Here is a 27,788-nt window from a genome sequence, read left to right as displayed (position 1 = left end):
TCATATCCAACAATTCCCCATGTCATGTGTTCCTTTTAGCAGTTCTTTCCACTTCTTATGTATTTTATGCTCTTTTGGGTATTTTCTATAGCCCTGGGGCACACTTTGGAGCTGAAAATAATAGGCATTGGTTGGCATTACAATAAACCAGTGAAATAGAAAATATAATCCAATTATATTTACTTTATAATCCTATTTCCTGCCTGATACATTTCTGATTCTGGAAAGTACCTAAACTCTGAATAAGTTCTAATTATGCTGACAGTATCCAGGACGTATGAAATAAAGAACATAGGTTTTAATTTAAATACTTTAACCATGTGTAGTTTCACTGTTAGAAAATATTTTTAGGGGTGCCTGGGTGGCTTAATCAGTTTAGCATCTGCCTTCGGCTCAGGCCACAATCCTGGGGTCCTGGGATCAAGCTCAGCTTTGGGCTCCCTCTCAGCAGGGAGCCTGCTTCTCCCTCTCCATCTGCCTCTCCCCTCACTCATACTCTCTCTCTCTCAGTCAAATAAATAAATATAACCTTAAAAAAAAAAACCCAGAAAATATTTTTAAGTCTTAGAAATTTTTCTTGGAACTATGATGTCATTTCTTTTATTATACTAATATATTCATGTCTCAGTTTGTTTGGATCCAGAACTAATATATGTGACATTTTGATTTTGGTGATCATGTTCACATAGATAGCTCTTGGATCTTCTCAAGGGCTGTATCTTCAGTTACTATAATTAAGTCATCTCAGATTTCACATATAGTTAGCTAATAAATATTTATAAGGCTGTCAGGAGAGTGAAACCAGTGATAAAGGAGATGGTCTGTATTCAGAATCCACTGAGCAGGGACGCCTGGGTGGCTCAGTGTTTGTCTGCTTGCCTTTGGCTCAGAGTGTGATCCTGGGGCCCTGGGATTGACTCCTGCATTGGTCTCCCCACAGGGGGCCTGCTTCTCCCTCTGCCTATGTCTTTGTATCTCTCATGAATTAATAAATAAAATCTTTAAAAAAAATCCACTAAGCACATTTACTCTCAAGGCACTGTGGTAGACAACATGCTCAAGTGAATTAAGTTTGGATCTCTGAGTTAAAGCACAGACTCTAAAAAGAATGTGTTTTGCAGACCCCATCTGTAGAAATAGAATTTAAAAAAAATTGTGCAAAGTCAGATAAAAGTTTACCTTTAGTATGAATGTCATTGTACTTTGCTTATACTTTGTAAAAGGTCATCATCTGCAAAAAAGTTACATATTTCTTCTGCTAAATTAATTTCCTTTAAAAAGTTTCGCTTCATGAAGGTTGTTATGCTTCTTCCAGAGGTCAACTGCAGTGGTATATATCACTATATAATACTTAATTTTTTTTAAAGACTATTTATTTGACAGAGAGAGGGAGAAAGAAAGAGAGAGAGAGAGAGAGAGAGAGAGAGAGAGAGCACGAGTGTGCACAAGCAGGGGTAGAGGGAGAAGCAGGCTCCCTGTTGAGCAGGGAGCCCGGTGCAGGGCTCCACCATGACCCTAGCATAAGGCAGATGCTAAACTAATGACTCTAGCAGAAGGCAGAAGCTTAACTGACTGAGCCACCCAGGTGCCCAATACTTCAGTTTCTTTCTCATCCCCATTGCTAAAAGAAATAGAAAGTCTTTCTTTTATAACTGAAAATTTCATTATCAGTAAAGTGGATTTCTGAAATGGTTTGTGTAAACAGAAAGTTCTGTTTTAAGAAGCATTACTATCCTCTCTGCCCCAGGGCATATTTTGGAGCTTATGGGCATTTAACTGGCTGTGCTGTTGCATCATTACTGTAACTGGATAATCAGCCTTTTATTTTTTATTTTTATTTTTTTAAGAGTGCAGTAACCTATGAGCAAGTATCTAGTTGAATGTGTGGCCATGATTTGTGTTCTGTTACTTCCAAACCTCATTTTGTTAGCTTGTGTTCACTCTTTTCATATCTTTCTTACAAATCTTCTCCTGAGAAAATTGGTTAAATTAATTCAAAAATGGGTTACTGGAAGGGACACCTGGGTGGTGCAGTTGATGGAATATCTGACTCTTGGTTTCAGCTCAAGTCATGTTCTCAGGGTTGTGAGATTGGGCCCTGGGCTCAGTGCACCATCTGCTTATGATTCTCACCCTCTCCCTCTTGCCTCTCTCGCTCATGGTCTCTCTCTCTACAAATAAATAAATAAATCTTTAGAAAACAATAACAAAAAGAGAGTTACCGGACATCTCACTGAAACATCCACAGTCACTGAAGTAGTGTGTGAGATGAGCAGAAGCCATCAAGGATGCTTCTGATGTTGCCATCACTTAGATTCCAGTAAATGTTTGAGATAAGTGCATATAAATCCATCAAACAGCATTAAGAGGAGCTATCATTTTATGCTGAGCATTCTCTTCCTTACGTAACTCATTATTTTTTTTCCAGCCTCTCTACAAGTCTTTGAAATGAAGACTTTTTTTTTTAATAGATGAAGAAAATAAATTTTAAGAAGTTTGATTAACTTGCTCCTGCCCATAGAGTTAGTAGCACAGTGAGAATTTGAGGCCAGGTCTTTCTGTCTTCAAATTTGGTGTGCTCTAAACTACCTCAGTGTGGTTGTAAGCTAAACACTTCGGTGTAGCCATTTTAAAGTTCTGTTTCCTCTTCTCTGTTGCTTTGCTGATAGTCTCCCATTCCTTAGCATGGTCTGTCTTTACAGACCTTTTATTCTGGCCTGACCATTGGGTGATTCTTTGTATCACATGCTTTGTTCATGCCTCGTCACCTTTAATTCTCTCCCTAGTTTTGCCTTCTCTCCCTTATCTGTTTTCTTTACATACCCTATTCATTCTTTACTTACACTCTCCACCTTCCCTGCCCTCTACATGAGAAACACACACAAATATAAATCAAAGAGATGAAACAAAATAGATTAAACTCAGCTTTATTCACAGTAGCATAAATTGCTATTATATTGTAAAGTGTCCAACATCAATTAGCAGGTGAATGACCTCCATTTAATGCAATACCTCTTTAGTAATCACAGGGAAAAGATCATTAATCTATGTCACAACATGGAGGAATCTAAAAAATATTATGCTGAGTGAAAGAAGCTAGACTGAAATAGAATCTATTTATGTGAAATTTTAGAATTAGCTAAACTCATCTGTGGTGATAGAAATTAGATTGCTTGGGTGGGGGGATGTGAGGATGGATTGCATAGCTCCACAAAGGGGATGGAAATGTTATATAACTTGTTTTGGGTGCTAGTTATAGGGTGCAAACAACCATCAAAACTCTTTGAACTGAACTCTTTGAACTGAACAGTTAGCATTTACTTGTTTTATTTTGTTAAACCTCAATTAAAAAAAAAAATCTGCTAAGCGCCCTTCGCAAAGTTCTGTCATAGCTTATCATGCAGTTTTGCAGTTTGGCTTCCCAGTCTCTTTCCTGCTGGATTGAGGCAAGTTGTATGACTCATTCCATTTTGTATTACCCATATCTTGCACTTGCCTGGTACTTTGTTGGTTCTCAAGAGATGGTTGTTGAATTAATGTACTGCTACCTTGGGAAAAAGCCTGGTTCATTAAAAAAAAAAAAAAAAAGATAGGGTTTGGAAATAGTAGGGGCCCCACTGAGATGTTTAATACTTATGGGCATGTAAGTCTAAGCTTTTTAGGGGATGTAATTCAAGCCGTTACTAATTTAGTTACAGAGATTTGTATATTTAAAAAAATGGAGACCAAATTTGTATATTTTTAGTGGTTTGAGTCTTTAGTCATTAGATGACAGGTGATGTCTGAAGTTTATTTTATTTTTTTTTTAAAGATTTGTTGATTTATTTGAGGGAGAGTTCGAGCAAGGGGAGGAACAGAGGGAGAGGGATAAGCAGACAGCACTGAGCACAGAACCAGACTCCAGGCTCAATCCCAGGACCCAGAGATCATGACTGGGGCCGAAATCAAGAGTCAGACATGCAACCAGCTGAGCCACCCAGGTGTCCCTGATGTTTAATCTAATTTCTCAATGTTCTCTCCTTCCACTTTGTCTTTTGGAATAAGTTTGAACTGGGGCAGATCCCTGAGTCACACCACTGGCCTTAGCGACCTTGCAAGTACTTCATTATTGAAATAAATTTTAGTTTACAAAGTTGATTTAAGTAGGACATATGAATATTATAAAAGGTTCTTTATCAGTATTGCCAAATTCCCACTGGAGTTTCCCATGAGTACTACCTCAGGGTGCTGATTTTTACCACACAGAATCAGCTATTAGCAAAACTTCCTCATGTACATGTGTTATTATTGGTGCATCCTTATTTACTCTCTCCTCTTGGTTCTTCCAGCCCTGATTTTTGTTATGTCATTTATCTACTCACTAATAAAAGTGTGGAGACAACAAACAAACTGCATTGACTCTTCTTGTCTTGCATATATCTTCTTTTTTTCTTCTTTTGTTTTTAGGGGTCTAGAGTGTGACATGTTACTTTCTTACAAAGATAGATAGGAGGGTCATGGAATTTGAAAGTTTAAGACCACTGTCATAATAGGAGAAAATAAAGGTGTGTAAAGTATTTTAAAAATGCCCGCAAGGATATCTGAGAAGAGTATCCAGTTCTTCAAAATTTCCTTTTGTGCTCAAGGGGAAAAAAGCAGGTGGACAAGGCCAGAAATCTGTAGAACGTGGAGGCAAGGAAAGGCAGTATTCTCTAGGGGATAAATGAGAGAGAAGCTCTTTTCCCCTTTCACTTAAGTCAGAGCCCTTTTAAAAAAAAATATTTTATTTATTTATTCATGAGAGACACATAGAGGCAGAGACACAGGCAGAGAGAAGCAGACTCCCTGCAGGGAGCCTGATGCGGGACTCGATCCCAGAACCCTGGGATCACGACCTGAGCCAAAGGCAGACGTTCAACCACTGAGCCACCCAGGTGCCCAAGTCAGAGCCCTTTTGACTCTATCTGTGTTACCCATCATGTTCTGGGTAAGCTTTGGTTGGGAGAGTGCCTCTCTGGGTAAAACAAGTTTAAAGATCTTTTTCCCCTATGAAGAATTAAGCCTCAAGGAGAAGTCCTGGCACTCCAGACACTTATTACAATGTGTGTCTTTCCTTTTGCTCATCAGCACCTATGGGTGCGGTGATGGGAAGAGGGTGCCATGGTGGTGCTGCCAGAGCCCTTTCTGGGATGAATTTAGGTCACCTGGCGTGTAGCTTCTAAAGCGCACTAGGGCATGGATGATGATGCTGTTAACTGAAGCAGTTGCCTCATAGGCTGTAAACTGCATTTAAATACAGAGCTTTGGGTGGGAGGTAATTATAAAACAAGCCCAGGCTGAAATTTTTTCCCCCAGTGGTTCAGAGTAGTTGTCTTGGGTGTTCCCTACCCTTTATCCCTGCTGTTGACTCACTCTGTGACTGGCCTCGTATTAAAGGAGTGAAAAGTACTGTGTTTGTGAATCACCCGATACTTTCCTTTGACTTGAGAAATGTAGCCTCACAACCTAAAAAAATACTCAAATCCTTGGTCAAAGTAAAAGAGATCACAACTGTATAAAAGAAGTTACAAAGGCTTCTAGATGTCAATTACACCTGTTTAAAAAAAATTCTAGGTCACTCGTTCAGGAGGAATGAAATTTGTTAGATAAATATTAGATCACGTATTAAGTTTTGTTTTAAGTCAAAAACATGACTTTTGTTTCTTGGGCCACTGTGACAAATTCATGGTACCAGTCAATATATAATCAAGAAAGATTGATTATATTCAATGTAAACAAAATAAGAATGTTCTGTTGTACAATAACACAGTCTATTACCAGAGACAGGAACTCCCAAGTTCTTATTTTTGTCCCTTAGATTGGTTTACTCTATCACCTTGAGAAGAATTAAGGATTTTTCTCTCTTTCTAGTTCACCATATAGAGAAATTCTATGCAGTTTATTTACTGAAGGGATGGTTTCCTCAATAGCCGAGGACATTTTATTTTGGTTTTTCTTTTTCTGGAATTGGTATGATAAGAAAATAAAGCACTTCTTTATTTTATGTCCCTTATGGTTCTGTGATTCTGGAGAGTATATGGATAAGTCACCATGTGTCTTATTTCTAGTAGTAGAAAGGAGAAAGAGCATTAGAAATTCTGGGTCAAATCCCAGCTCTGCTCTTTTACTGAGAGAAACCTTGGACTAGATTAAATTCTTTGAAGTTTATTTTTAATGGGTAAAATGAAGGTCATGATACATAAGTACAGTAGTATTTGTGAGATGATGTAAAATCCTGTAGCACATGGCATTGTAACTTTGACATGAGTTTGACATTTAACATTTGTTGTAGGTACTTAGTACATATTTGCTAGCTGAATTAAAATGATTAAGAGGCCAGTAGTATTTGTTGAGGTCTACTGTATCATATTTGTACTATTATCATCTTACTTATGCTTATATTAATACTATGTATTAGGTATCTAGTAAGGTACCTGATGGTGGTCACTCGATTTTACAGATGAGGATACTTGAGTTAACAAGAAGTTAAATCATTTGCCAAGGCTGAAATTGTTCGCTGGCATTGATGACAGGATCTGGAGTCGTGTTTGTGTAGGTCCCTTACACTTGGCCCTAACTCCTGAGTATGTTCTCTGTCCTTCCCACAGCTACCTTCATAGCCTACTGAATGGAACACATAGTGAGCTATATAGAGGGAAATTCCTTTTATATTTTTTATGTTTTAGAGTCTGTAGATGCCTGATTACTTAAACTTACATAGATGTGTGTTATCTAATTAAGGTATTGGTTGGGACAGAAAATATCTTAAGGAGAAATTGCTATAATTGTAAAAGTTTTAAAACCCCACATGATCTCAGGTACTCCTAATCTTTTAATATATATATATTTAAAGATTTTGTTTATTTATTCATGAGAGACACAGGCAGAGGGAGAAGCAGGCTCCATGTAGGGAGCCTGACGTGGGACTGGATCCTGGGTCTCCAGGATCAGGCCCTGGGCTGAAGGCGGCACTAAACCGCTGAGCCACCAGGGCTGCCCAGGTACTCATAATTTTGGTGCATTTATCTCATATATAAATGTGGAAGTGATGTTCATTTACTTTGTTTTTGTCAACTTATATAGTAACTATGCACTTTGGAATATATTCTTAACCAGACCTCTGAATCTGCAGGAGAGGCAAAGATTGAAAACTCTGTAAGACCTTAGCACAGATAAAGAATTGCAGAAACTTTCTACCCTTAACAGTGACTCAAGGACAGCAGTTGGATCATAAACAATTCTTAAATGTTCTAGCAGTGTCACTGTAATTAGAAGATTCTTTTTTTTTTAAATTCATTCATTCATTCATTCATTCATTCATTCATTCATTCATTCATGAGAGACACAGAGAGAGGCAGAGACATAGGCAGAGGGAGAAGCAGGCTCCCTGCAGGGAGCCTGATGCAAGACTCTATCCCAGGACCCCAGGATCACACCTGAGCCAAAGGCAGATGCTCAACCACTGAGCCACCCAGGTGCCCAGAGGATTCTTTATGTTCAGATGTTTTTAGTGTGCTCAGGTAGGAGAACATGTTAAAATCAGACTTAGGCTTTTATATTCCAGTTTTTGGCCAGTTGTAAGACAGATACAAGTAAATTCCTCAGAGAAGAAGCCAGTACTTCTTTGTCCCCAGCTGCCTGTACTGTGGAACCTCAGCCACACAGCCACTGGCAGGAAAGTACCAGATCTGATCATTGATTGTGGGGAGTGGTGGCAGCCAGGGAGGAGATAAACAAAAAACCATTTGTGTGGAGAGATTTACGGCCTCTATTGTCCTACATCGTCTATGCCTCAGCTTACTTAGCACATTCTAGTTTATCCTGCTTCTGGATTTCTGACAAAGGAGAGCAGAACCATTACTGTATTTCTGTATTTTGTCCTGTGGCAATTAAACTTCAAACAGGGGTGCCCTCCGAGCAGGATAATTTCTGAATATATTCTCTGTTATTAATTCTCCTTTCAGAGACTTTCTACAACCTCATCATTTTGTATCCCAGCCTGGGCAGTCACCAGCTGAGTCTCCACTTCTCCCACCCTCTTACTCTTTCCCCCTCCCTCCCCTGCTCTTCCTTTCCTTCTGCAGCCAACAGCCCGAGGAACAACCTTACCACACCTGAAGTGTTTTGCTCTATCTTCAGATCTGAATGGCGGTGCTCTGGCCTGAGTCTTAGTCTTTTGTCTATGTCTTGTATAGAGTCTGTCAGGATATTGAATACATAAATGAATAAAATAACTTGAAACACCTTTTTTTCCCTCATAGTTATTACTCATATAGTACCCAAAGGCATCTTTCTTGTAAAAGCGTCAAATACTGGGCAGCCTGGGTGGCTCAGTGGTTTAGTGCCGCCTTCAGCCCAGGGTGTGATCCTGGAGACTCGGAATCGAGTCCCACGTTGGGCTCCCTGCATGGAGCCTGCTTCTCCCTCTGCCTGTGTCTCTGCCCCCCCCCCCCAATCTGTCTCTCATGAATAAATAAAAATCTTTAAAAAAAGGGACAAATACTGAATATAGAAATATGAAGAATGAAATATGCGTTATATCACACTGATCCCCATTCCTTTCAGCTTCTGATGAAACTGCTTTTTCCAGTTTGACATGCATTTTTTATGTATATTATTTTGCTTTTCTTCCAATTAACTATTTATCTTGGAATCCTTTTCATGTCATTGTGTGCAAGATTTCCATTGATATTCTGTAGGATGGGTAAGCATTTCCCCATGTCTTTGTTGGCCGTTTGCATTCCTTATTTTTGACTTACAAACTTGTATGTTCAAATCATTTGTAATTGGGAAGTGGCTGTCTTTTTTCCTATTGATTAATAGGAGTTATATTTTGGATGTTCTTGGTGTGTTCTTGTATATGTAGCATATATTTTCTTACAATTAGTTACACTTTATTTTTAACTTCATTTATAGTGTCACTGTTACATCAGTACTCTGTCAAATTTATCTGCCTTCATTTACTTATTTGAGAGAGGAAGATAGAGAAAGAGAAAGAATGTGAGCATGGGGTGGGGAGGGAGAGGGGCAAAAGGAGAAGGAGAGGGAGAGTCCCAAGTAGGCTCTATGCTTAGTGTGGAGCCTGACACAGGGCTCAATCCCACAACCCTGAGATCATGACCTGAGCTGGAATGAAGAGTCAGATGCTTAGTTGCTTTACCAACTGAGCCACCCAGGTGCCCCAAATTATCTGCTTTATATGTTCATTTTTTGAAGGGGGGTTTGTAACTTTTTTTGAAACACTCTTCCTACCCAACTATTTTTAAAACACAATTTTCTGTATTTTCTTCTAATGGTTTTATTTGTTTAAAAGATTCTCTCATTATCTGGGTGCCTGGCTTGCTCAGTTAGTAAAGCATGTGACTCTTGATCTCGGGGCTGTAAATTCAAGCCCGTATTGCTTAAAAATAAAATCTTAATTTTTTTTCTAATTTTCATTTCTAGTATTGTATAATTTCTTCATGTACTGCCAGATAATATAAGTCTAAAATTTTATTATAGCTATATGTTTGAGATGTGTTGTCAGTTCCATGCTTATCTTGAAATAGATCCTTTTTAAGCTATGTTCCTTTTCTTGGCAGAAGGATTAAGGATTTTTGAAAATGTAAAGAGCTTCTTTATGAAGATATGCCAATAATGCTTTTTAAAATGTGGTCTTTACCCATTTTTCCTATCTAACACAGAAGCAATAGACTGGCTATGGTCTCAGCAAGGAGGGACTACAACAGAAAGTAATGTCAATTTCATTTAGATTCAGATCTTAACTAATAATTGTTATAAAAACAAAAGCTGAGAAATTCATCAACATAGGGAATTGAAATTGATAAAGCCAGAAAGGGACAACCCTAGAATTTTTTTTGTCCTATCTTTTCTTCTAAAGGAGGAAGAATTCCTTCCAGGCTATAAGGAATTGAATCTTGAAAATGAAAGAAGAGAGACTCTCTCAACCATGTCTTTAAGTATTTTTTTTAATCCTGCAACAGCATGAGAATCTTTTGTTACTAAAAGTAATTATGACAGAGGCAGATCAATACCTCTGACTGGGAGATCAGGTATAGGCTTGAAGCATATAGGATTTGCAGTAGTGTCTAAGCTAAGGAAGTAACATTGGTATACTTTCACCCATGGCATCCTAAACTGTGTTGTACGTGTTTTTTTTTTTTTTTTTTTGTGATGAATAATTTATTGGCATGATTTTGGTGGAACTTACCTAATAATAAGAATCCTGCTTTTAGGGTATGGGGTAGATGCTGTGGCGAAGGCTCAGAGATGCTAAGTATCTTCCTCTAGGTCTGTAGTCCCACAGAGTTGCATCACATGGATCAGTGGTGGAAAGTTGGATTAGCTGTAGCTTTATGATTATAGAAATAAACCTTAATGATATTTCTATGGGAATATTTGGTAGGATTTTTCAAATAAAATGGGAGCAGCAACTCCCTCTTACCATTTCACCTACAACCTCCAGTCACAGATAATGTTGGCTAGGGCCACTGTAGATGAGAGTCATATCAGGTGGGCAAGGGGGTTGTTACTAGGATGAAGGGCAGAGAGCCCCTAGGTGGTGATTGGGTCGCAGCTACCAGTTCCCAGGTGGCCAGAGGTGGGACTGGCCAGGGAAGAGTGGTGATATGCATCAGGTCTGATCCATTCTTACCCAGCTCCCTGGTCATCAACTGTACATTGTCATCAGTTTCCGGAACTGGTCTTTTCACTAATCCCTAACTATTTTTTCCTTTTATAATGATAGAAGTCATAGAGCTTTTCCCTTGCTGTTTTTTTTTTTTTTTAATTTATTTATGATAGTCACACAGAGAGAGAGAGAGAGGCAGAGACATAGGCAGAGGGAGAAGCAGGCTCCATGCCGGGAGCCTGACGTGGGATTCGATCCTGGGTCTCCAGGATTGCGCCCTGGTCCAAAGGCAGGCGCTAAACCGCTGCGCCACCCAGGGATCCCTCCCTTGCTGTTTTTACTGTATTATACTACAGAGTTATTTTTGGGCAGTTGGGGAATTCCATCCCCTCATTCTCTTCCACCCCTATCTTTTTTTCACACAACTCCAACACTTCATCTTTTCTTTCTTTCTCTTTTTTAAAGGTGGAGCCTATTGCAAAGTATTGTCCAATTTTTTGAAATGTACATCTGAACCTAATAAAACAAATCTCATCCTTGCCCTAAATTCTGATGTGACCTCTTGGTAAAGCATTGCAATTAGCCTTCCTGTGTTCTCTACAGAAGATGAATTCCATCTTTTGTGTATCCTCATCACTGAAGATTTGTTCAAACCTCACTTTTTACTTTTTGTTGTTAACTTATTAATAAGTTAGCATTTTGCTTTCCAAGTATGAAATTTGTAATATTGAATAAGCTTTTACAAACTGCATCCTCTCCTTACACCCCCCTACCACGCCTTGGTAGCTGTATAATCCTGGGCAAATTGTTTGACCTTTAAGTGCCTCTGTGTCTTCTTTTATTTTTTTTATTTTTTATTTTTTAAAATTTATTTATTTATTTATTTATTTATTTATTTATTTATTTATTTATTTATTTATTCATGATAGACATGGAGAGAGAGAGAGAGGCAGAGACACAGGCAGAGGGAGAAGCAGGCTCCATGCTGGAAGCCTGACACGGGACTTGATCCCGGGACTCCAGGATCGCACCCCGGGCCAAAGGCAGGCGCTAAACCACTGAGCCACCCAGGGATCCTGTGTCTTCTTTTATAAATGGGCATAATCTCACAAGACTGCTGTGAGGATAATATGCAGTGTATGTTTGTTTTATGTATGTTGCTGAGAACAATCCCTGGCAAATAGTAAGCACTCTCACGTGTTTACTACTATTACAATCATTCTTTCAGTGAAAGGGGTTAAGCTCAGGCTATTTTGTGGTGGAGGCAGGGGCGCTAATAAAGCAAAGACAATTAGAAAGGGACAGAAAGGAAGCAAAAGATTCTTACTGAGAAGATACTTTAAACTTCTCTGCAGAAGTTGAGATATATATATATATTTTTTTTTCTCTTATAGTATATTTAGAATAGATTTAAAGATCATACGTGGTTATTTCAAAGCATATTGGCAACTATTAATCTAGCAGGGTCTTTTCCCTTGGCGTGGTTGAATTTGTTGGTTCCCTGTAGCTGAAAATGACTAGTGATATTTTTGTTGTTGTCATTTTGAAGTTAGAGTTCGTACAGTTTCTATTTTGGCAGGTATGTTTGTCTCATGTTTCAGAAAAACAGGAATACTGAAGGTGCTTGGTCTGTTGCTTCTTTAGAACAGGGCTTCCCTTCCTTCCCTGCCTCCTTCTCTCCCTCCCTCTCTTCCTTCCTTCTTTATCTTCCTTTTTAAATCTTATTTATTTATTTGTTTTAGCAATTTCTACACCCAATGTGAGGCTTGAACTCAGGACCATCAGGCACCCCAGGGGTTCTCATTTCTTGGCATTTTTTTCATTCATGCTCAGGAGCAAAGATCTCGCAAATTGGAGACCCCTTGTTTTTCCTGCATCATTAGAATAGGGGTTCTCTTGTTTGATGACATAGAAAATTTGGGTTTTGGAATCAGAGTAAAGATTTGGCTTGGGCTGTGGAATCTTAGGCTGGTTTCTTAATATCCCCAAGTCTTGTTTTTTATATCTTTAAAATGAAGAGATACTATCCAGCTCAAAGAATTGTGATTGAAGTGAAAATATTCATGAAGTGCACATAAATACTTGATGATGAAATTCCCCCTGAAGGATATGTGTCTAGCATATAAAGTTGAGCTTTCTAAATCAGCTTCATAGCTTGCATATCGGGGATGGGTTTGACATGTTAGGCTGGGTGTTGTGTTTTATTCCAGGGGAGCTCTGCTTGGGGTGTTAGAGAATGTGATGAGCTAGTTCAGCAGTGAAATGTAACGTCCTGTTTGCCTTGTTGCAAAAAAAGTTAGGAAATCAAAAAGGGACTTCCTATGAACAGCTTAAAAATAAAAGGAGAAACAGTTTAGGTTTTTTTTTTGTTTGTTTGTATAGTAATATTTGTATGTATCCCATACAAAATAGTGCAGGAGGTTAGCTTTGCTCATGTTTGTTTAAAAGGGGGAGTTGACTAGTTTTCTGCTTGCAAGTGGGTGTGTCTAGTCAGTGTTTTCCTTTCTACACAGAAAGTTAACAGGACTCTGACACATCAGAGTTTGTACGGAAAGTTTAGGGAACTGTTGGACAGATTTCTCGCAGAATGATGAGGCAGCTCATGAGGAATGATCAAGACTGGAACGCAAAGCTGGTGGGGCTGATGTGCTGTATGGGTTAGTAATTTCACCTGTAATATTACTTTCATGTTTCAGAACTGAGAAAGGAAAGTTGCCTTACCTGTGTTGGTTTGTGTGGCAGGAGTTCAGCAGACTGTGGGGCACCCTTCAGAAATGTGGCCAGGCTCACATAATAACTTCTGAGCTTACCTGAGGAGAACTTTCACCCTCTTGTTGTACATAGGATATGTGTTTAAATAATCCTCATATTTCTTTTATGTGTGATACTAAGTAGATTTAATTTTGATTGGATTTTATTGAAAATCAGTCAGCATAGGTTGTAGTAATAATTAGTGCTCTTTTTGTACATTTGTTTTTTCCAAATTCTATTATTCTTTTTATTCTGTCATTACATATTTTCAGCCAGATTGTACTTTATAAGGTGATTATAGATGTATATTTTTACCTTACTCTATAAATGTAATAATTGTTTTTAAAGATTTTATTTATTTATCCATGAGAGAGAGAGAGGCAGAAACATAGGAAGAGGGAGAAGCAGTTTCCCTGCAAGGAGTCTGAGGTGGGACTTGATCCCAGGACCCTGGGATCACAACCTGAGCCAAAGGCAGATGCTCAACCAGGTGCCTCTGAAATAATTTTCCAATAGAGGAATGTTCTAGAGCTTCATTCAGAAAAATAATTGAAAAAAAAATTGCATAGTCTGTAAAACCAGGAAAAATTGGTTAAAATCTCAGGAATGGTTTTCCCTTTTTGTTGTCATAGCAACATTGCTCTAAATATAAATTTCGCTTTTGGGCATTCCTTACTAAAATGAAATAAAGAACCATTGTGAGACTTGTAACTGGAAAATTAGAGGGTGTAATCTGGAATACTCCCTTTTGAAATAACTCCCTTTTGAAATAATTCTGATGGAAAGTGGCAAATCAGTCTCCCCAGACATAAATTATTCCCTGATTGTAAGTGGCTTTTCTGAAGGAAGTTGAGGCCCTTAAGGTCCACATTACCTCTTTGCTCATTATTGTAGCACGGTGGGAGGCTTCTGGTGTTAGAGAACCTAGCTTGGTGTACTTGAATGGAAGTGTACTAGGTTGGTCAGGGTTTAAAAGAAAAAGTTTAGGTGTTACTGTTAGAAAACAGTATCAGAATTTATGGTTTTGGGATCCCTGGGTGGCGCAGCGGTTTGGCGCCTGCCTTTGGCCCAGGGCGCGATCCTGGAGACCCGGGATCGAATCCCACGTCGGGCTCCCGGTGCATGGAGCCTGCTTCTTCCTCTGCCTGTGTCTCTGCCTCTCTCTCTCTCTCTCTCTTTGTGTGACTATCATAAATAAAATTTTAAAAAAAATTTAAAAAAATTTAGAATTTATGGTTGTGTGTCTTATTTAGTTTGCCTTCCTCTTGGTACCTTACTCATGTACTTAAGCCGTGCAACATAATTCCTGGATGTATTACCTTAGCATTACCTGCCAAATAGCTCCCATCTTATATTTCAGCAGTGCTTTTGAGTCTCTAGCAAAAACCACCACAACCAGACCTCAGTGATCAAAATAACCTTTTTAGAATTGTATTATTTAAGTGCATCATCTGTTCTGGGAGGCAAATTATTTGATAAGATCACCATTCTTTTTTTTTTTTAAATATTTTATTTATTTGAGAGGGAGAGAGAGAGCGAGGGCGAGCAAGAGTGCAAGAGCAGAGGGAGGGTGAAGCAGACTCCCTGCTGAGCAAGGAGGCTGATGTGGGGCTCCATCATAGGACCCTGGGATCATGACCTGAGCCCAAGGCAGATCCTTAACTGAATGAGCCACCCAGACACCCCTAGATCACCATTCTTTATATAACCTGTGGGTAAGAAGTTAATAAATGATTTTTTTGAACATATGTTCTTTTTTTTTTTTTTTTTTTTTTTAAATTTTTATTTATGATAGTCACACACACACAGAGAGAGAGGGAGAGACATATGCAGAGGGAGAAGCAGGCTCCATGCACCGGGAGCCTAACGTGGGATTCGATCCCGGGTCTCCAGGATCGCGCCCTGGGTCAAAGGCAGGCGCCAAACCGCTGTGCCACCCAGGGATCCCTTGAACATATGTTCTATTTCTTTATATTCCTTAAGAATATAAAAAGAAGGTGACTTTTTATTAATTTAGAAAGTAAGAAATATATTTTATTAATCACTATGTGCCAGGAGGAGGAGTTTATATAACATACATAATTATGTATGTAATTGTGTGTTGTATATAACATATACATAAATTTAATGAGGTAGAGTAAATTTGTTAGAGCTTCTATTACTACATGATAATCCAATAAATTTTTAAATATTTAAATATTTATTTATTTATTTATTTATTTATTTATTTATTTATTTATTTTTATTATTTATGATAGTCACACAGAGAGAGAGAGAGAGGCAGAGACATAGGCAGAGGGAGAGAAGCAGGCTCCATGCACCGGGAGCCTGACATGGGATTCGATCCTGGGTCTCCAGGATGGTGCCCTGGGCCAAAGGCAGGCGCTAAACTGCTGTGCCACCCAGGGATCCCGATAATCCAATAAATTAATAAAATTTTGGAGGGTAGTTACAGCAGTGCCCTAATCTCATATTCGTAACATGGTATGAAAGCTGTCTATCCTTGAATTATGAAGATTTGTAATTAATACATTTTAATGTTTTTTTTTTTGGATGATTTAACTTTAGGGTCCTATGGCATTAATTGGATGGGGTTATTGTGGATATTGCCTAAGAAGTAGTCTTTTTTTTTTTATTCCCCTCCTCTGTTTTCTTTTTGCTGGAGGCTTAACAAGGGCCAGTGCTCTTTCTGTCAACAGGTGGTCCCAGTACCCCTGTGGCATGAATTCATCATATGGCCTGGTAGATGTTGGAATGAATGAATAAATGAGGGATATAGAGAATCTAATTTTATCAGTAAGTAGGACTAGCAGGTTGCTTCTTATTCTTTTTTCTTGCCTTATGTATTAGTAATTTTGGTTCATTCTGAACTCTTTAGGAATGGCAAAATTCAGAGACATTTAAGATGCCATTATTGTTTTAAGAGAGATAGTAGTGTACATACTGCTATAGAGTTCAATTGTCCTTTTTGCAGCTTAATTAGTTTACACTATGGGCTTTTATTTGTTAAGTGCATAAAAGCACTATGACATCTTCTGTGGCGTGCACAGAAGTGAGTAAGTTATAGATGATACCCTAAAGAGGCCAACAGAAGAATTAATACACATTTTTTGGATGATAATTTTGGATAACAATTATTTGATATCATTGTTCTTAGGGAGAATTGTGCTTAGAGATTTACATTGGGAATTAGTGTTTTTGTTTTTTCTGGATAAAAACCCAGAAGTTGGGGTGCGTGGATGGCTCAGTGGTTGAACATCTGCCTTTGGCTCAGGGTGTGATCTTGGTGTCCTGGGATTGAGTTCTGCATTGGGCTCCCCAGAGGGAGCCTGCTTCTCCCTCTGCCTGTGTCTCTGCCTGTCCCTCTGTGTCTCTCATGAATAATAATAATAATAATAATAATAATAATAATAATAATAATAAACCTTAAACAAATATCCAGAAGTCGAATAGCTGGATCAACTACCCTATGGTAGTTCTATTTTTAATTTTTTGAGGAACATCCATACTGTTTTCCATAGTGGCTATACCAATTTATATTTCTACCAGCAGGGTACAAGGGTTCCCATTTATTCATGTTTCCTCTAGCACTTGTTATTTCTTGACTTTTTGATAACAGCCATTTAAGCAGGATATCTCTTTGTGGTTTTGTTTTGCATTTCCCAGATAATTAGTGATGTTGAACATCTGTACATGTGCTTTTGGCCATCTGTGAGTTCTACCAAACATTCAAAGATTTAATAGCTATCCTCAAATTGTTTAAAAAAAAATTGTAGAGAAGGGAACATTTCCAAACTTATTTTACAAGACCAGCATTACCTTGATAGCAAAACCAGACCAGGACACCACAAAAAAATTATAGGCCAATATCCTTGATGAACGTAGATGCAAAAATCTTCAACAAAATATTAGCAAACCAAATTCAACAATAAATTTAAAGGATCATACATCATAATCAAGTGGGATTTATTCTGGATGATTCAGTGTTCACAAATCAATCAGAATGATACACAACATTAACAAAATGAAAGATAAAAATTATGTTATCTCAATAGATGAAAAAAAAAAACCACTTGACAAATTTCAGCATCTATTATGATAAAACTCAGTAAAGTGGGTGTAAAGGGAACATAGTTCAGCATAATAAAGGCCATATATACCAAACCCACAGCTAACATCATACTCAATAGTGAAAAACTTTGTGCTCTTGGACTTTTTGTTCTTTGGGAGTTTTTTTGATTACTGATACAGTCTCCTTACTAGTAATCTATTTTCTATTTCTTCATGTCTCTGCCTCTTCTACCTGTCTCAGTATGTTTTTTTTTTTTTTTTTTTTTTTTGTCCTTTGTTGTTGTTTTTCTATTTCTTCATGATTTGGAGAATTGTGTACAGTTTCTGGGAATTTATCCATTCTAGGTTTAATTTGTTGGTGTATAATTTGTTCATAGTAGTCTCTTAATGATCCTTTGTATTTCTTTTGGTATCAGTTATAACTTCTCTTTCATTTCCACTTTATTTTTTGAGTTCTCTTTTTCTTGGTGAGTCTAAGTAAGAGCTTGTCAATTTTATCTTTTCAAAGAACCGGCTATTAGCTTCATTGATCTCTTTTATTTATTTATTTATTTATTTATCTTTTTTTTTAGTCTCTATTTCATTTACAGATGGTCCCTAACTTATGGTGGCTCAAGTTAGATTTTTTGACTTACTATACTGTGAAAGTGATATACATTCAGTAGGGTTATTGGGACATAACCCCATTATAAGTTGAGGAAGTATTTTCCATTCTGATCTTTATTATTTCCTTCCTTTTACTAACTTTGGGCTTTGTTTGCTTATTGTCTAGTTCCTTTAGGTGTAAAGTTAGATTGTTTATTGAAATTTTCCTTATTTCTTGAAGTAGGCTATAGTGCTGTGAACTTTCTTCTTAGAATTACTTTTGCTCTATCCCATAGATTTTGGAATGTTGTATTTCAATTTTCATTTGTTCCAGAATATTGTTTAATTACCCCTTTGGTTATTTTGTTGACCAATTGGTTGTTCAGTAACATGTTGTTTAATTTCCATGTATTTGTGATTTTTTTTTTCACTTTTGTTCTTGTAATTCAGTTTCATACCATTGTGCTCAAAGAAGATGCTTGATATGATTTTAATTTTCTTAAGTTTGTTGAGACTTTTTTTTTTTTAAAGGGTTTAACGGATGCCTTAGCTATGTTGAGCCCCTACTTTTTTTTTTAATTTTTGTTTATTTATGATAGTCACAGAGAGAGAGAGAGAGAGAGAGAGGCAGAGACATAGGCAGAGGGAGAAGCAGGCTCCATGCACTGGGAGCCCGACGTGGGATTCGATCCCGGGTCTCCAGGATCACGCCCTGGGCCAAAGGCAGGCGCCAAACCGCTGCGCCACCCAGGGATCCCGAGACTTGTTTTTTTGTCTAACATTTGATCTCTTCTGGAGAATATTCCATGTGTACTTGAGAAGAATGTGTATTCTGCTGCTTTTGGATAGAATATTCTGTATATATGTATCAAGTTCATCTGGTCCAATATATCATTTAGGCCAATGTTTCCTTATTAGTTTTTTGTCTGGATGATTTATCCACTGATATAAGTGGGTTGTTAAAATCCCATATTATTATTGTATTGCTGTCAGTTTCTCCCTTTAGATCTTATTAAAATTTACTTCATATATTTATAGTGCATAAGTATTTACAAGTATTAAGTCCTCTTGTTGGGTTGACCTTTTTATCATCATGTAATGTCCTTCTTTGTCTCTTACACAAAGTTTAGTTTTAAAGTCTAGTTTGTCTGATATAAGTATAGCTATAGCAGCTTTCTTTTAATTTCCATTTGCATACAGTATGTTTTCTGTCCTTTCACTTTCAGTGTCTGTGTGTCCTTAGATCTGAAGTGAGTCTTACAATATATAGATGTCTTTTTAAGAAAATAAGTCTTGTTTTTAAAATCCATTCAGTCAATCTTTATCTTTTCATTGAAGAATTTAGTCCATTTACATTTAAAGCAATTATTGGGGCACCTGGCTAGCTCAGTTGGTAGAGCACACAACTCTTGATATTTTGGTTGTGAGTTTGAACCTGATGTTGGGAATAGAGATTACTTAAAAATAAAATCTTAAAAAAAATAAAGCAATTATTATAGGTCTGTACTTAATGTCATTTTGTTAATTGCTTTCTGGTTATTTTTGTAGTTCTCTGTTTCTTCTTCTTTTGTTTTCTTCCATTGTAATTTGATTTTTTTAGTGTTATGTTTCACTTCCTTTCTCATTATCTTTTGTGTATCTACTGTAAGTTTTTGCTTTGTGGTTACTGTGAGGTTAATCTGTTTTATTCTTTGTATATAAGTCTATTTTAAGTTGATAGTAAGTTGAGTTTGAGCACATCCTAAAAACTGTACCTTTTACTTTGCCTCCACATGCACGTTTTGTGTTTTTGATATCATGTTATACATATTTTTATTTTGTTTATCCCTTAACTTACTATTGTAGTTATAGTTAATTTTACTACTTTGGTCTTTTAACTTTTACACTAGATTTATAAGTGGTTAAATATATTTGCTTTCCCAGTGCATTTTTATTTTATTTTATTTATTTTTTTTGCATTTTTTTTTTGCTTTCATATGTTTTCTTGTTATTAGTGCCTTTTCTTTACAGTTTGAAGAAATTTCTGTAGCATTTCTTAGAAGGCCAGTTTAGTGGTGATGAATACCTTTAGCTTTTGCTTGTCTGGAAAAATTTTCTCTCTCTTTCAATTCCGAATGATAAACTTGCTAGGTAGAGTATTCTTGGTTGGAAGTTTTCCTTTCAGTACTTTAAATGTATCATGCCACTTTCTTCTGTTTTGCAGTTTCTTCTGAAAAAATCAGCTTAAAATATTACACAGTTTCTCTTGTATGTAGCAAGTGGTTTTCCTCTTGCTACTTTTAAGATTCTCTCTTTTTTCTTTAACTGTTGACATTTTAATTACAGTGTCTTTTGGTATGGGTCTCTTTGGGTTCATCTTATTTGGAACTTTCTATTCTTCCTGGACCTGGATGTCTTCTTCCTTTCTTAGGTTAGGGAAATGTTCAGCCATTATTTCTTCAAAACTTTTTTTCTTCTCCTTCAGGGATTCCTATAATGTAAATGTTATTCTGCTTGATGTTTTATAGGTCTCTTAAGCTGTCTCCAGTTTTTAAAATTCTTATTTTCTTTTTGCTGCTGTATTTAGGTGATTTCCACTACCCTGTCTTCCAGGATGCTGATCTCTTCTTCTGCTTCTTCTAATTTGATGTTGAATCACTGATGTATTTTTTGGTTCAGTTATATATTCATCAGCTCTGTGACTTCTGTTTAGTACTTTCTTAATATTTTCTATCTTTGTTGAAGTTATCCATTCTTCTCTCCAGTTCTGTGAATATCTTAATGACCATTACTTGAACTCTTTATCAGGTAAGTTACTGATCTCCATTTCATTAAGGCATTTTTCCTGGGGTCTTATCTTGTTCTTTTGCTTGGAACATATTCCTGGGTTCCTTCATTTTGCTTGTCTCTCTGTGTTCATTTCTGTGTATTGGGCAAATCACCTACCTCCCCTTGTCTTAAAGGAGTGGTTTTGGGTAGGTGACGGACCTTATCATTCAACCTTGCCCTAGCTCTTGGTTTTCTCTCAAACTTTTGTGATTGTTAAAGCAGTCCGCTTTATCCTTGACAGGTCCCAGTTGTTGAGATTGTGCCAAGCCCTAACAGTGTTCCAGAGGGAGGGATCTCAGTCAGCATTTATTTTCTGGCTGATTGGAAACCAGACCTCAGGCAGCACCTTGTAAAGTATGCAGATTTACATAGTCCTGTGGGAACATAGTCGTAATCTCTCCTGGGCCTGCAGACCAAGTGATTTAGAGATATCCTCTTGGTAACACTTGTAAAAATCTGGGCTCCAGATGAATGTATAGGCTCTTCCTGGGAAGTACCTACAAGCTGTAGAGAGGCTGAGGGAGAGTACAAAGGTGGCTTGCTGCCCTGTGTTTTCTGAGAGCCCCTCCATGGTTTCTAGATGCATGGTAAACCTACAGACTGCCCCTCTGGCTAATGCTCCAAGACAAATAAATAGGCCTTTTCCACAGGAACGCTGGGGTATATTTCAGTCTAATGTTTGACCTGAGTCCGGTAGCTTGCCAAGAACTATCTTTTCTATTGTTTTAGTTCCATGGAGCCCAGCAACACAATCCACCCTGACCACCAGAGATGAGAGCTTAACAACAACTCTTAACAACAAGAGCTTAACAACACTCCTGTGTTGACCACATGTGCCCAATGGCTTCATTAGAACCCAAGTGGAGCCTAGGGCTGGGGCAAGCCCACCAAGTTCAGTGATTCTCTGGGGGCAACCCAGGGCTGTACAAGGCTACCTGCAGGCTGAAGTGGGACTGTGGGAGCAGGGGGCAGTGGTAGGTAGTAGAGAGAGGTTGTGTGGGGGTGGGACAAGCCCAGTGGGATGAGCAAGATAGGGGGAGCACAAAAATGATGTGTTCTAGCAAAGTGGTGAGAGAGTGCAAAAATGGCACTTACTAGTACCTTCATGCTCAGAGAAATTCCCAGTATGCCCTTGAAGCTCCAGTAGAAGCTTTAATATTAACAAATGAATCGCCTTCTCATGTGGTCTAGATGCTTTTTAAGCTGCTGCTTTTGTGCTGGCTCCTGGGTGAGTGAATCTGTGTGAGCCCTTTAAGAGTGGATATTTTCTGTTTCCCACAGAGCCTTTTGGGTCTCTTGAATGTAAGCCCTGTTGTTTTCAAAGTTTTCAAAGATATTTTGGGGCCCGATCACTCTGGTGCAGGTCCAAGTCTTCTGCTTCCTGATGTGAAGCATAAATCTCTTGCTCCTCCAGGAGATGGTCTGCATTTGTGAGATCTCTGCCAACTGGGAGTCACTGCACTGGGGGTAGGGTTTGTGGTGAGACCATGTCTCTGCCTCTTCTACCTGTCTCAGTATGTTTTTTTTTTTTTTGTCTTTGTTGTTGGGAAGATGTTTAGTCACTTTTCAGGCCTTCATCAAAGGGAATTCATCCACATGTGGCTGTAGATTTGGTGTATCTGTAGAAGAGGAGTTCAGGATATTGCTATGCAGCTATTTGACTCCAATGCCCTTAATAATGTCCAGAAATACTTTTAATAAGTAGAACATACATTTTCAAAGGGTCTTCATTTCCATTAAAATAGTTTAAGAGCACTCATGGATGAAGAATGAGGAGGAAGAGAGTGAGACATAGCCTACAAGATTGGAGAATTTCAAACTGTGGTAGGGAAGGAAAGAAGACCATCAAGGAAGAAGAAAGCACTATCCTAGATGAAGAAAGGAGGAAGAAGGGAAAAAAGAAAGTAGGGAATTGCTACCTTGAACCAGGGAGGAAGAAGGTAGTATAGTTTTGAATGTCATTTCTAGATGTTGGAAGGTTATGATTTTCTTTTCAACAACAACATTCTAGTACTCTTTCTCCTTAAATCATAAGAAGCCTTCCTTCACTTTTCTGTGTACCATATCTGTGGTAACCAGGGCAGTATCACTCTCTCTAGTGAGGATCTAGCTGGGATGTTTCCTTTTTACCAAACAATTCAAAACCAGGAGTCTAGAAAAGAAGCAGCATGGTTAGTCATTAAACCATAATTTACTTCAGCCAAAGGACTTGAATGTAACTCCTGCCTTTTATCACAGTTCTCAATGTTTTGCTGAATAGTGGTGGACAAATGTTTTAACCTAAGCCTTGGTTTCTTCTTCTGTAAGATGAGAATGATGCTACCTAATGTCCCTCTTTTAGTTGGAAGACCAGATAGGTTGTAATATGTGGTCAAGTGATTTGGGAAATTTAGTGCAAATTACTTGAAGCTAGTGAAGTGTTTCGTCAGACTACTTCCTTGTAATGGTATTTGTGACTGAGTTTATACAACAGAATTCACAGAGGGGTTGGTTTAATCAAGTAATGTTGGCAAATAAAACACTGGGAAGAGACCAGTTTGACAGATGGCCCTCTAACTTCTTTACAGATAGCCGCAAGTTGCCAAAATTTAACAAGAAAATTCAAATGTACTAAACGATATTTTTTGAATACCTTATTTTTATTTATATGTATAATCACAGTTAAAGTCTCCCCTTCATAGATTTTACCAACTTAATTTTATATCTTTTTTTCCCCTTCCAGATGAACGGGACAAAGTTCAAAAGAAAACGTTTACAAAATGGATAAATCAGCATCTCATGAAGGTCAGTTAATATTATTTTCACATCTTGGACTTGTTTAATGTGCTTTAATTTATTGTGCAGTAATTGATGGTATAGCTCTGAAACATAGCTTTTTAATATCAAATTGAAAGTTTAAATTCTAGAGCATTTCACATGCATTTTAGTTATCTGTAATTATCTGGTGTGTGGCCTGTAGGTAATGATGAAGGTGAGAAGTACCCAGTGATTATAGTTTATTCTGTGACATTAGTAAAACCTGTTATTATTGGACTCTTAAAAAAATCTCAGCAATTTAAGAAGTACATAAATATTTACATTCTAGGGCATGGAAAAACTTCAATTCTCAGTAAGATTTTTTCTCTCTCAAGATTCAAACCAGGTTCTGGCATCAGGTATATGTGGGTGGCAGGGAGTTACATGAAAATAAAGATGGATTGTAGAGACAGAAGTCTGGAGTTCTTGAACTTCTTGTATTTGTTATGATCCAGATATTGGTGCTTCTGTCTACATTTCTCTGTGTAGTAAATAGTTGTGGTTCTCAAATTAATATTTGTGTGCTATGGAATACTTTGAGGATCTGATATAAGCTCTCTAGAAAATTACACAAAATTTGCACACAAAATTTGCATATAATTTCATGAAGCTATTGGATCTCACCGAAGCCCTTCTATAAATCTCAGCTAAAGCACCTGTATGACTTCACAATGAACTATTAGTCACCCTTCCCCCCTCTTATAGGCAGTATGAAAGTTGGAAACAGGTAAGGTTTTAAGTCTGTTGTTTGGGACTTAAAAAAAGAATTTTCTCACAAAAATTATTTTAAATGTGGTTATTTGGTTATATTCTTAAGCTACTCATAAATCCTATCTAAACCATCATGTGGCAAAGTAGTACAATAATGTAATAGCATCTAATAGGCAGATTCTATAAAAGTGATTGTTATTTCAAGGGGCATATCAAAGTTACCTGAGGGATATGTTAGTCATCTCTCTCTCACTACCTGTTTCCCAAATTTCGATATATCCTCCAGGCAGGCCATGTCACCCAGTCTCCAATTGAGAATCATTTCTGTAGGAAGCTTCTGTTACTGCTGGGAGCTGAATCCTTTGGTGTGTTGGCAAGAGATGAAAGGTTGAGACACTCTGCTTTATGATGATTTTGTGAGGAAATATATTGTGAATACTAATGAATGATATCAGCTGTTTGACTACCCTCTTCCTTCCTTCCGCTTTTGTCTCCTCATGCACATAGTGTGAGTGGGACTCTTCCTTAATAGGATAAGGCAGAGATGGGCTGATGTGAAGGTTGTGGTATGGAGCTTTGGAACTGAAGGCTCTGACAGGAGTTTCCCATTTCTGAGGTGAATCCAAGGGAAGCAGAGTTTTTGATGAAGACATTCTCCTTTGGTGCCTGATAACCCTAGCGATCTTTGTAGCTGTGGCTCTCTGGAGGTGGGCATGTTGGTGGGCACAGAGGGTTGCTCCACATCTTCTGGAGCATAACTGCTATGGTTCCAGGTTGGTAATCACATTACAACTGCTGGAGTAGACACCAGAGAGAAGTAGAAACACAGATGACCCCCATAAGAATCATAGCACTTGCTATTTATTGGGGACCCACTGTGTGGCAGGCATGTTGGACTGGACCACTCATCTTATGAGTAGTTCATAAATTAAATGGTTGAATAGAAGGAGACTTCTTTTGCTAAAAATATCAAAACACTGTTTGAGTTGCTTGAGGACAAAGGCTATATTATTTATTTCTAAGGCCCATCACAGTGCCCTGCAAGAGTATTCTCACTGTGTGTAATATACATTGCATACATCAAATCATTTAATTCTTCTTGCAGCTACCCAATGTGGTTTAATTTAGTGATTATAACATAAGGCTTTCAGAGTCAGACAGCAGGGGTTCAAAGCCTGATTTACCTGGGATGTGTGACCTCTTTTTTTTTTTTTTTTTTTTTTTTAAAGATTTTATTTATGTATTCATGAGAGACCCAGAGAGAGAGAGAGAGAGGCAGAGACACAGGCAGAGGGAGAAGCAGGCTCCACACAGGGAGCCTGACATGGAACTTGATCCCGGGTCTCCAAGATCACGCCCTGGGCTGATGACAGCGCTAAACCGCTGAGCCACCCGGGCTGCTCTCTTTTTTTGATAAAATAACAAATCTCAAGATTTAAGGCTTCTGCAACACAGTAAGAATTGGGAAAATGTTATTTTATGCACAGCAACTCTTAGATAGATACCAGTCCAACTGTTTAGGGTTGTAACTGAATTGGTCTATTTGTTTATTGAAGTATGTTATAGGGTCAGAATTTAAAGGTAACTCTTTTTTAAAAAAATATTTTATTTATTTTTTGAGAGAGAGAGAGAGAGAGAGAGAGCAAGAGAGCGAGCATGAGCCAGAGGGGCAGAGGGAGAAGCAGATTCCCCACTGAGGAGGGAAGCCTAATGTGGGGCTCAATGATCCCAGGACCCTGAGAACATGACCTGACCCAAAAGCAGCTACTTAACTAACTCAGCCACCCAGGTGCCCCAAAGTTAACTCATATTAAATGAGGAGTCATTTTAGGGAGTGGGGGAAGGCTAGACAGTACAGTCTTGGCTAACTCCCACTGTCAGTTGTTTACATTCTTGTTCTGTTTTGCTCTAGTATCAGCTTAAAGTAGTCTTTCCTTATAATCTTAAGAATTGTGCCCTGAAATTTCTGGCATAAAACTCAAATATGTGAGAACATAATTTTTTAGTCTTTCATTCTTTTACGTCTAGAAGTTATAGCTTTAACATCCACTGAAGAAAAATAAATATGCTAAAACATTTAGAGGCACCAGGCTGTTAAGGTTTGTGTTGTTATTAGTTAACCAGAGAAAGGGCAGCCTTCATGCAATCTTTTCCATGTTTCACTCAAGCAACAGTAAAAGGAATGTTGCACTATGTAGTCAGTCTCTTTTGTTTCACTAAGAAAAAATGCTGGACTCTTTTGCTCTTGGTGGCCATTTGGTTGTAACCCAATTAGTGGGAAATACAAAATGAGTGTGAATTTTAAGTAAAAAATTTTAATATTAGAAAGAAATATATTTTCTGTGTTGATTTTCTTATATTTTCTTGAAATTTTGGACATCTTCGATGAAGAAATAGGGAAAGGAGAGAGGCAGGTCCCGTATCTTTTTTTTGCCCTCACCATATTCCTTTTCAATGAATGAGAGGTATGTTATTTGAAGAGTTTTAAATAAAATGGGATCATAGGAAAGGATGACTACTGGCATGAGTCAATAAAATGAAAATGGATAAGGAGAGAAAAAATTGAGAATGAAATCATTTAGATAATTGGATAATTCTATGTGTACTCTCTTTGTTTCATCAGTTTTAACTGTAGTCACAATCCTTAAACCATGGGGATGAAGGGGAATTCTAGGAGAAAAGAGAGAAGAAGAGATGAGGGAAGAGGTTAAAAGGGGTGAAAGGCGGAAGAATGGCTGTCTCGTATACTAAGGGTGTTCTCTTGCAGCCAGAGTTAGACATTGGGATGGCCCCGTGCGACCTACAGTCTGGAGACTCTGTCTTTGGCTCAGCTGCCTGTGTGTGCTGACCCAAGCTAGGAATGTGTTCCCATCTTCTGAAAGAATTCTTAACAAATTTTGCCTTATTTATTTTAATTTTACATAATTATTTTACCCTGTTCTCTCTAGCACAGTTTTGTCTCCAGAGAGAACTGTTCTTCATAGTTCTGCTGCTCTGGGCAGTGAGGCAATTGAGAGGTTTAGTCCCAGAACAGATTTGACTGTACCGACTTTTTCTCTTCATTTTATAAATGATAGATTTTGCTAAGTTAGAGCAAATTATCTTTGAAAGAAGAATGTCACCTTCAAAATTATTCATCTGTGGCATATGAGCCAAAGATAGGAGACAACAGCAGGTTGTGTCCGGGCTTTACAGTCTGTTCCTTGGGTAACCTTAACCTTCTTAGGCTCTCATCTCTAAAATGGTGGCAATGATAAGTTAGTGTGAGGATTTAAAGGAGATCATTCTTTTAAGCATAAAACATGATAATTGGCACATTGTGTAAATTGCATATGGAACCCTTCTATCTCCCTCATCCAAATCCCTTTTCTTATCTCAACTACTTTCCCTTTTAGTGTATCCATTTTAGAAAAAGCTG

At 37.9% G+C, this 27,788-nt stretch overlaps 1 protein-coding gene across 27 annotated transcripts in view; it reads left to right on the top strand.

Annotated features, from left to right (window-relative positions):
- DST (dystonin) overlaps positions 1–27,788 on the top strand; it is a 480,962-nt gene that overhangs the window by 201,088 nt on the left and 252,086 nt on the right. For all 27 annotated transcript variants that reach the window (XM_025419112.2, XM_025419100.3, XM_049092202.1 and 24 more), the window contains one exon: positions 23,586–23,647. In XM_025419112.2, coding sequence (XP_025274897.1) covers positions 23,586–23,647 — 62 coding nt within the window. The remainder of the gene's footprint in view (positions 1–23,585; positions 23,648–27,788) is intronic.

Source organism: Canis lupus, chromosome 12 (assembly GCF_003254725.2).
Source record: "Canis lupus dingo isolate Sandy chromosome 12, ASM325472v2, whole genome shotgun sequence".
Classification (NCBI taxonomy): domain Eukaryota; kingdom Metazoa; phylum Chordata; class Mammalia; order Carnivora; family Canidae; genus Canis; species Canis lupus.
The sequence above is the reverse complement of the archived record's forward strand: the minus strand, read 5'-3'. Positions and strand labels throughout refer to the sequence as shown.